Source organism: Monoraphidium neglectum, assembly GCF_000611645.1.
Source record: "Monoraphidium neglectum strain SAG 48.87 unplaced genomic scaffold scaffold02116, whole genome shotgun sequence".
In the NCBI taxonomy this organism is placed as follows: Eukaryota; Viridiplantae; Chlorophyta; class Chlorophyceae; order Sphaeropleales; family Selenastraceae; genus Monoraphidium; species Monoraphidium neglectum.
The window spans coordinates 399-10,425 of NW_014011512.1; the positions used below are offsets into that span (position 1 = coordinate 399).

Below are 10,027 nucleotides of genomic sequence, written 5' to 3' on the forward strand. Positions count from 1 at the left end.
GTGGGTCCCTGGTGAAGTCGCGGAATCGCTCTACTAGTCCCGTCTCCGCAACTCATAAATGTATTAAATCAATTTATGTACCTGAATGTGGGGAAGAGGCTGTTCATACAGGCCCTGGCAAAAGCTTTGCTGCCACTCGTAGTAATCTTTGGTCCCTGTGAATTTTTGACTGGGGATAGAGGCCCAGACGCAATCCAGGTCGTGCATGACTTAACGCTTGGTTACATGAAGGCAAGGATGTTGTTGTAAAGCGGCGGGCACGCTCGGGCGCGCTCACAGACTGCAGCACAGTGGCGCTGGTGCGACAACACTGCTGCATGACCCGCGCGAAACACCAAAATCCCCCAGCTCAGTACACAGAGACGCGCTGCTGCCCACCGCGGCCAATGCCGAGCCGGTCGTTGAGCGAAAGCAGCTCATCGCAGCCCGGCATAGGCATGGCTTTTGCCTTTGCACGATTGCCCCATGTGTACATGCGGTGCTGCGTCATGCGCTCCTGCTGGCAGCGGAGGTGCGTGCCCTCATAGTACTCCGACTCCACCTGGGGAAAGGGACAGGGGCAGAGGAAAGGGAGAGGGGGAGGCTGGTACACGACAGAAACATTTATGCACATGATATGTGCATGCGCAAGCCAAAACGCACATGTGCACAGTAGCATATCATCCCGCTTGCTGCAGCGCACTTTTTGCATTTGTCCCAGAAGGCAGATGCTCTTGTTGTGGTGTGATTGCCCCCCGTTCCCTCACCTGCCGCTCCAGCGCTGTCCGCCCATGCGTCCCTGTGCCACCATACTTGGCCTCAAACTCGCCCACGTGCTTCACATAGTACGGCACCTGGCGGACGAGGGGTGCGATGGCGCTGCGGCATGAGGGTCAACGAGCTGCAGTTGCGCGCGTGAGAATGCAACAAGGCCAGACGCACAAGGGAGCATTTCACAGCTCAGGGCCGCACAAACCTGCAGGCGCGTGGTGGCCAGGCCCTGCGTGTACTTGGCGTCACGCTGCAAGGGAGAGTCGAGAGTGCACAGGACAGGCTGAGCGCAGCGGGAAAAGTGGTGGGGCGACCCGCGCAGTGCGACAACACCAGCGGCATGTCGAGACACGACCGACCATCACACGACTGCGCATGGCTGGTGGGTACCTGCAGCGAGTAAGCAGGGTCGGCTGAGCCGCTGAAGAGGGTCATGAACACCAACAGCAGCACCGGCAGCAGCTGCGGCGAGGGAAATGGGTGGTGAGAGCACGTGAGGGCGCTGCGGCAGGGTAGGGCGGACTGCGATACAGGCCAACCCAGTCTCAGCCCGTGCCCTGGCAGTTGACTGACAACAGGGCAGGGCCTCGTGCCACCGTAAGGCCCACCTGCAGCAGCCCAAGCATGGCACCACGCTGCTGCTCCTGCGGGCTGGGCGGCGCGCCCGTCCGCGCCCGCCGCTGCGCAAACTGGGGGTTCCCGAAGTGGCTGCGGTAGACGCGGTGGGGCCCAAATGCACCGGCCCTGGTAGGGAGGGAACATGAATGCGACCAAAGTGTACAAGATAGTCAACGGCATGATTGCAGCAACAGCACCACAGCACAGTGCTGAACGGTGCCATGACTGCAAACGCCTGCAAGCTCGCCATCCTGCAGCAGGTCACAACAAGTTCGTCACGACATCATCAGAAGACCACATCATCTCACCCAAAGAACATGTTGAAGATCTCCTCTGGGTCGATGTCCGCCTCGCCGTAGAATGCGCCACCACCCATCGGCCCAAACGGCCCGCTGCGCGTGCGCGCAGCGCCGCCGCGGCCAGCATTCGCAGTAGCCGCAGCATCACGAGACTCGTAGCCCGTCCTGGCATGATTGATCGAGGATTGATTGAGGACGGGCTCAAAAACGTACCCCCGCATGGATGGACTAAAAGCAGCCGAGCCAGAACTGGTGAGCCGGGTGCTGTGAAGCTGCTGCAGGCCTCATAGCCCTTCAAGCCAGGTGTTGGCATCACACCAGGGAACCACAAGGACGTCTGAGGGTTGGTGGCAAAGGTGAGCGTCCAGCCCGCCCACCTGTCATAGTGGGCGCGCTTATCAGCGTCGCTGAGGCAGCTGAAGGCGCGGCTGACGGCCTTGAAGGCCTCCTCCGCCTTGGGGGCCTTGTTCTTGTCCGGGTGCAGCTTCAGGGCCAGCTGCGGCAAGGGGTGCGGCGAATGAAGGGGTGCGGTGCGTGCAGGGGTGCGCCAGTTGAGGGGTGCGGCAGTGCAGATATGCAGAAATTGATACAGCTGCCATGGCAGATGGCTGGCCATGGCAGATGGCTGGATGACATTTGGTTTCGCGCGGGCGCGCAAATAATAGTAGGTAGCCATGATTGAACGCACAACCAGCAAATGTCTGCAACGTTATGCCACACATGCATGGGCTGCCTTGCCCACCCGGACCTACTGGCTGCTGCTGCTTTTGCGTGTGCTTGGCGCAACCGCAACCCTGTAAGTGCGCCCCCTGTAAGTGAGCCCCCAGGCGCGACCGCAGAGTCGCTTCTCTGCACCTTTCTGTATGCACGCTTGATTTCGTCGTCGTCCGCCCCCTTCGCCAACTCCAGGGTTTCGTAGTAATCCTATTGGAAGTGTGGGAGGAGGAGCATGCACCGCGACAGCTGACAATGCCACGGACACGAGCTCAGCATCTGGCAGCTGCATTCAAGCTGGGTGGCACACCCAGCGCCGCACCCAGGCCATCGCTCCAGCCTGTGGCTACCGTATATGCTAGTGCACAGCACCACGATGGCACCCACCTTGGCCTTCAGGATCTGGGCCACCAGCTGCCGCTGCTCAGGGGTCACACTTGGGTCCATCGCCGGTGCTGCCGGTGCCGAGGCCGCGCCATTTCCCTCTGCGCCAGCACCCCCGCCAGCTGCCCCGCGCCGCCGTAGGCCCTCCACTCCCTCACCAAACGCCTCCCCATTGCCTCCACTGCCACCAAACGAAGTACCACTGCTGCCAGTTTGCCGTTGCTGACCTTGATGCCTGTGGTGGGAACCGCCATGGTGGCCCGCGCGCGAGTGCCCGCTGCTGCTGCCACCTTGCTGCTGCGGCTGCGGCGGCCGGGGTGTGCCGTCCTGTGACGAGCTTGCACGACCGCCCCGCGCACTGCCCCCGGACAACGCGTCTGCGACGTCCGCCGCCAGGTCCTCGGTCTGAAGGGTGGGGCGATTTGGTGCATGCAGTCAGCACAGGCAATACCCAGCGCGTTGGATGCAGCAATAGGTGTCTATCTCGGGGCATCCCACCCAGCAACATCCTGTTGCCTGCAACGCATCTCAAAACAACATAAGCATGCACTTATGAGCTGCGCACCTGCTGGCAGCGGTACAGCCGCAGCGCCTTTTGTGCGAACTTCTCGGCACGTGTCGTGTCACCAGCGGTCAGCGCTTGGCGTGCAATCTCCCAGCACTTGAGGCCCTCATCGCGGTTGGCTATGTCTGACATGGCGCCGTGCCCTCGTAATAGCACGGCCCCGCAGTCCCCACCGCTCCAGCAGCGTCAGGCGTCCGCTGCTGCAGCGGCAGCCGCTGTCAACGAGGTGATGCTGCTTCTGCAATGCCAGTGTTCAGGACTACGACGAGCCGACCAGGCCACGAAAGGAGATACTGCAGCCTGAAGGAGGCAAGGGGCGAGCACAGCTGCAACAGAGTGAGCGCAGGCACTAGCCACCTAATCGGCTGGATGCGGCATGCAGCACAGCTCCGCCGCAGCGCCAAGCGCGCGCCTGTCCCCTCCATGTTAACAGGCGGCGCGATCGGCAGCTCTCAAGGGACCTTGCCGTGGGATCAAGCGCGCGTTGAACTGGCTGGCTGCATGCGGGCACTCGGGCGTCGGCTTGAAGACACCGTGGGCATGCTGTGATCACATAAGTTCCCCCACCTCCACGCTTGGCTTCTGAGAACTGAACTGCGTCAAAGCCTTGAGCTATAGCGAGTGACTCGAAGGAGACGTGTCTGGTCTGATGGGGTGCCTCTCCAACACAGGTGGTTCGCCCTTGATCGTACGGTACGCCGGGTGTTCAGGGTACTTTGCATCTACAGTAAAAGGCACCAACTCACAATATCTGCAACGGGTATGATACTGTAGAACGGGTGCGGGCCGTTACCCCACTCGCTTCACGCACTCTCTCTCTGCTTGCCGGACGCTGGCCACTGCGCGCGCCCCTGGTGCATTGGTGACGGCCAACTATGACTCCAAGGTGGTTGAGGTGGCATGTAAGTTCAATGTTATATACTCAAGCAGGCGATAGTACCAAGGAGCGGGTGTGCTTCAGGCGTTGGCTGGGCGGAAGCACTGCCTTGTTTGGTACAGTTGGTGAGCAAGTACTGTGGACTTACTGCTCGAAGGTCATGGTGTGCCCCGCAGGAGGGGGCGGGGCGGAAAGGTGCGCGATGCCTTTCGATAGAAAATTTGTACGCCTCAGTGTTGGATGAGTTGGGCAAAGCACAAGTGTGTTAGCAGGCTAGTCGCAGCTGGCACCCGGGTAACCCGGCAGGTTGTCTGGCTGGTGATACAGGAAGGCGACCTTGACCCCGCCAAGGTGATGGGCGCCAAGGTGATGGACTGCGCCCACCACCTCTGTGGTTGAGTGTGCACGCCCTCTCTCATTGCCGCATGATCTGCAACCATACATCACACCCTTGGTGCCCAGCCAAGGTGGCGGCTGTAAGCCACAGCTGCCCGGACGGGAACGAACCAAGGTGGCCATGCAGAGGGAATCGAGCGCTCTGGTGCACCGACCTGGCGACGGCAGACAACTGAAGCGGGAAAGCACCACAATGAATAAGGGCCCAACAGCTGTCGGCGTATTGCCATTCTGCGTAAATACAGCTCTGTACTCTCTGAACACTGCTTCTAATGCTGCAGCCACGGGTGTTGCCGTGGCTATTGCTTTGTTGCCGCTGCCGCTACCGCTGCCGACACTGCTGTCGCCGCTGCTGCTGCAACCGCTGCCCACACACCACTCACAAGACAATACCCAGCACTGTATGACCCAGCATGCCTCCGCCCCAGCAGCACCCTGCCACCTCTGTTCAAACGGATCAATCACTGCTGCCATCTTGTCGCGCATGAAGGGATGGCTGGTCAGACGGGCCTCTGTGGTGGGTTGCTTGAATGTATACACGGTCAAATCAATACGACAACACACATGGCTCTACGGTAGTGTCCTGTCGTGCGCGTCACGATGTCAAAAGTATTTTTTTGAGGCGTCTGAGGGGAGTTTGGATCGTGTCGCGCGTGGCCAGGGGGCATGCATGGCGGGAGTCCCACTGCTTATGCTGTGCACGAGCTGTGCACATGCCGATGCCCCCTGCACTGCAGCCCTGGTTTCGACCGCCAACAGAGGCGCTTGCACTGCTCACCCCACCCGCGGGGATTTGTACTGTACTATTCGGGCGTCTCAATTTGTTACACCTCCCATCTTCGCGCAGCAGCAGCAGGCTCGCAGGAGGGCAGGAGGAGACTCGGGCACAATGCAGCGGGCCACCCCGGCCCTTGGCCTGCTGCAGCAGGCCACTTGCGCCGCACGTGAGTCCCGAATGGCTGGCAGGTTGGACCAGGGCCCGGAGATCTGCTCAGCCGGGTGATCTGCGGACCCTGGCACTCACAATGCTGGGGTTCCTGGCATGCGTGACGTTTTCTGGGACTCACGGAGCATTGGTGATGAGTCTGTCTGGCCCTGGCTAGCACAGCACGTCGGCCAGGGTTGCAGCCCGCAGCAGCGGCGGTAGCGCAGCACATGCAGTGCTGTGGTCGACTGCCACTATCACGGCACCCCACCTGGCAAACCATCAACGGGCTTGACGAACGTGCAGGCTGTGCTGCGGGCGCATCTGTGGAGGGCGCAAACTTGTGCAGCGGCAGGGCGTTCTCGTCCTACACGTTCTCGGGGTGCGCAGGGTGGCGCTTGTTGTTCGGTTGGAAGGAGGAGCGCAGCAGCGACAGCAGCAACGGCTCCCTGCCTACAAAGAATGCTTTGGTTGGCATCCATACCCTTGCCTGAATCTGCATGCACAGTGGGCGCGTGGGCGGCAGCTGCAGCACAACACGGCGCAGCGCAGACGCCTTGGTTTCAGCGACTGTGTTTGCGGCATGCCGACGGCTGAACCACCAGGATTGCATGCCACAGCAATTCTGTTCTGTTGACGTTCTCCTCCATCACCTGTTGTTGGTACTTGTGCAGCATCTCTGATGCACCCCCGGCAGCGGGCTCATCATCAATCAAGGTGACCTCCAAGGCGGATGCCAAGGCCGCATCAGTCGATGTCAAGGCTGGGCCAGCAACAGCCCGTGCATCATACGCACCCAACAGCATTCGCAAGTGAGCCAAGGGATTGCGCCATGGCAGGTCTGGGCGTGCTGGGGGTCAAGTCTTAGTGCAGCGGCCTGCATGTGACTCAGTGCGTCGCATTCGAAGTATGGCCGCAGTGGCGCTGGCGCTTGGTGCCGCCCATTACGACGTTGTGTGTCAGGCGCAGCAATCTGATCGTACAACATCAGCCTGTGAGCACGCGGTGCACGCATGGGAATCCCATCACCCCCCACCCCACACCCGGTCGCGCCACAGCTGCTAGCCGATCACCACAGCCACTCTCCACTCCCACCCCCAGGCTACAGGCTTCCCCCCTGACCCTGTACGACACGCCTCGCGTGAGCGTGCTGCACGCGTCGTTCCTGGAGCACCTGCTGCGGCTGGCGCACGAGCGCTACAGCCTGCTCTCCCAGTGGCCCGACTTCAGCAGCGCTCTGGCCAAGGACGTCTACTACAGGTGCAGGGGCGCCACGTTGCTGATGCTGTGAAGGTCAGGCCAAAAAAGGAATGTGATCAGGGGCCACAGCAGGTGGAGAGCAGCAAGTTCAAGGCATGGCGGCCGCCGCCTGGCAGCCAGCCTCCCAACGCTCTTCATCCCTTCATCCATTTGATCATGTTGCCAGGGCCCACCCCGAGGACCTGCGCAAGCTCTACTCGCTGGTGGACGAGTGGCACACCATGTTTGACGCCGTCACGGAGTTCGACTCGCTCAGCAACCTGGCCTCTCAGCTGGTGCCGGTGAGCGGCCCTGCCTGAGTGTGCACCGACACCCCTGCGATTCGTGTTTCAATGCCTCCTCAGCTGCTACCAGGTGGTGTTTGCGCATGTCTATGCATGCCAGTTGGTGTGGTTCTCCGCCGCCACGCGTCCTCCAGATCCCCACAGCTCCAACAATGACCTTCCCTGCCCCGTCCCCCGCGTGCCTCCATGATTGCCAGGGCTACCGCAAGCGCCACATGAACGTGCTGGGCCCCGCTGTTGGCCCCACCACTGCCAACGGCGTTGTCACTGCTTTCCTGCTGGGCCAGCAGTGAGTGGGCCAAGCCTGCCAACCAGATTGGGGGCTGGGTGCCTCTGGCTGATGGGAGCACCAGCTCACTGGCGGCGGCTGCGAGCGCCGGTATGCCATGTAGGGCCTCCCAGGCTTAAGTTTGTTGAAATGTGGGGCTTGAGCCCGTGTAATCAGAAGTTGTCTCTTGTGTGACTCAACCTCCAGCTGTGCCTGGGGGAGACATTGCAGGCATGGGTATTTGCACCCCAGGTGCTTACACAAGCCTGAGCGCAGGTGTGCGTCCGCAGCTGCTAGTTGCTTCTGCTTCAAACTGGCAGCTGAGTGTCTGGTGCGCGGCCTGTTCCCCAACTCTTTGGAGTGCTCTCCATTGTCGAGGCACTACACAGCGCCTTGCAGCGCACAAACTGCACACAAACTTGTGGCACCTTGTCTCGCACACCTCTCGTATTTGGCCTGCCTTGCGCACTCCTTTCTGTCTGTAAGGAACCGGTTGGCACTGGCGCCAGTCCCGCAGCGTCCTGCATCCGCTCGCATGTCCCACCATATGTGTCATAAGATGGCCGCACACCCCAGTGCACGGTGTCGGTAGCAGGCACATCAAGGACTGAAGGCAGGCTCACTGACATCCCGATGGCACTGACCAAGGTCAGGTGAGTCAATATGACGCTTTGTGACACAGCTGACTCGTCGTCCTGATGGGTTACTGCGATTGTCAGGCGATTGGACAGGATGATAATAACCTCGCAATGCTGTTTGTGAATGAACAGCCGGCACGCCTTCGGTATCGTCAAAGCAAGCCGCGATAGTACCGTAATCTTCGTTGAGACCCCTGTTCAGTCAGCTCGAAGCCCCTTCGGACACTCATCACTATGTACATCGATAGCTGTAAGCTCCCATCCCCTGCTCGCCTGAAGCCCGCTGGTGAGCCCTCACATCCGATCCAGACAGAAGCCCTGACACACACCGCCCAATCATCGACCGTGATCCCCTGGCCTCGCCCCTTGTCATCTCACCGGCCTGCACCAGGTACAAGCAACAAGCAGCAGCGGCGTGGCCAAAGTAGTCTCCCTGCGCGCATGGCTGTGCGCACGAGCGCGAGCTCTCGTGATGTGCAGGGGTTGCCACCTGTCGATGCTTGCTTGCCGCCCAACCGCGTCAAGCGATTGGCACCCATGACTTTGTCGGCCGCCGACCTCTTCAATGCCACGTGCACCAACATGGGAGAGCTTATCCATGGCAGGTGTGTGGTATTTTGGTACATGGAACACGGATGTTCTTTCCCTGAGTGCAGGCGCCTTGGAGTACGGCATAGCCTTCCTTTCCCAGCCAGCCCGCACGCATGGGCGCGACCAACCAGCGTCAAACATGGCTAACCCCCTCGCGCACACAGGCCTGTCAGTGGCTACTCAGGTAACGTGGGATGTTGGTGATTTGCGGCAAGGGGACTGGTCTGCTGGTACACCACAGACGGTTGTCATGGTGGTAGGAGCATGACCTTCCACGCCAGCTCGTTTCAGGTCTTTTTTGGCCCCTCGTGCTGAACGCGCCCTGACATCTTGCCATGCTGCCTGCCGCTGAACATGCAAGCCGCCACGCGTATCGCAGGCCGCTGGTGGCGCTGGGAGGGCGGTACCACGAGCCACGAGCTGGACTCTGGGAGGGACGTCTACGCCTTCCGTTGGAGGGAGGGCGCCTGCCACGAGGTCAGAGCCAGAAGGGCAGTTCCTGCATCACAAACAGCTCCCAGTTTGGAGGTTGTCACCCCACCTGTGATTGACTGGTGATGAAATACATGCTGGTCAAGGCACATAGGGGCAAGTCTAGGAGGGGAGCTTGGAAGATCAGGGCTGACAGGGCCGTAGCGTTTGTTTGCACCTGGGGATTGCGCCTCTGCGCCAAGACCATTGCGCGCCTCACATCCTTGAACTAAGGGTAACAGCCCAGCAGAGCAAGCTTGCTTACCTAGTAGCCTGGGCCTCCCTGTGCCCGAGCCAGCTTTCTTCAACACCACCGGAATGCATCCCACTACCTGCCCGCGCCACCTGCATGTGCTGCGCAGGCCACGGCCCAGGTGTGGCTGGCGCTGACCAGCCGGCAGCAGGCATCGCCATTTATTGGCCCCAGAAAGCACCTAGACCCCGTACAGGTGTGTAAAATGGGGGATGCCGCGAGTGCTGAGCACAATCAGAATAGTTCTTGAGGGTGTGCCCCATTCGGGGGTGGCAACCGTCATATGCAACCCCACCTTTCTGCATGCGTGCAGGGACACGCGCAGTGTATTGCATATGGTTGCTTGTGCAGCTGCAGTCCAGATACACGTATGTCGCCTCATCTCACAGCTCAAATCGCTCTCACCGTTGCCATGTTGCTCACCAACACCCCAGTCGGAGCTGGAGCTTCAGACCAACATCATGGAGCTCACGCCCTCGGTGCTCATGTTTCAGGTGGGCTGCTAGCAATCTCACGCACTATGGTTGATCAAGTTTCACATGCATCCTGGGGTAGGGGATGGCCTGGTCGCAGGGAGGTATGGCTGGCGCTCAAGGAATAATTCAAGATGTGCATGAATTTGATCACCTGCATCTCACTCACTGTGGCTGCCGCAAACTGCGAGATGTCAATTCTTACATGACGCAAAGTGCCACTTATCTTAATGTAGATCAGGCTGCCCGCCTCCCCCCCCC

General features: G+C 60.3%; 2 protein-coding genes across 2 annotated transcripts; one reads left to right on the plus strand and one right to left on the minus strand.

Annotated features, from left to right (window-relative positions):
• Nucleotides 1–349: 349 nt before the first annotated feature.
• MNEG_9930 (putative J domain-containing protein) lies at nt 350–2,828 on the minus strand (the record flags this gene model as incomplete). The annotated part of the gene is made up of 9 exons (XM_014041597.1): nt 350–541; nt 747–833; nt 956–1,000; nt 1,141–1,212; nt 1,359–1,494; nt 1,677–1,832; nt 2,045–2,163; nt 2,523–2,591; nt 2,769–2,828. The coding sequence occupies 9 exons, from the start codon at nt 2,826–2,828 to the stop codon at nt 350–352; spliced, it is 936 nt and encodes a 311-aa protein (XP_013897051.1).
• A 3,532-nt stretch (nt 2,829–6,360) lies between these two features.
• Nucleotides 6,361–7,365, plus strand: MNEG_9931 (F1F0 ATP synthase associated 19.5kDa protein; the record flags this gene model as incomplete). The annotated part of the gene is made up of 4 exons (XM_014041598.1): nt 6,361–6,389; nt 6,630–6,788; nt 6,955–7,069; nt 7,270–7,365. 4 exons carry the CDS (start codon nt 6,361–6,363, stop codon nt 7,363–7,365), a joined length of 399 nt encoding a protein of 132 aa, XP_013897052.1.
• Between the last annotated feature and the right edge of the window lie 2,662 nt (nt 7,366–10,027).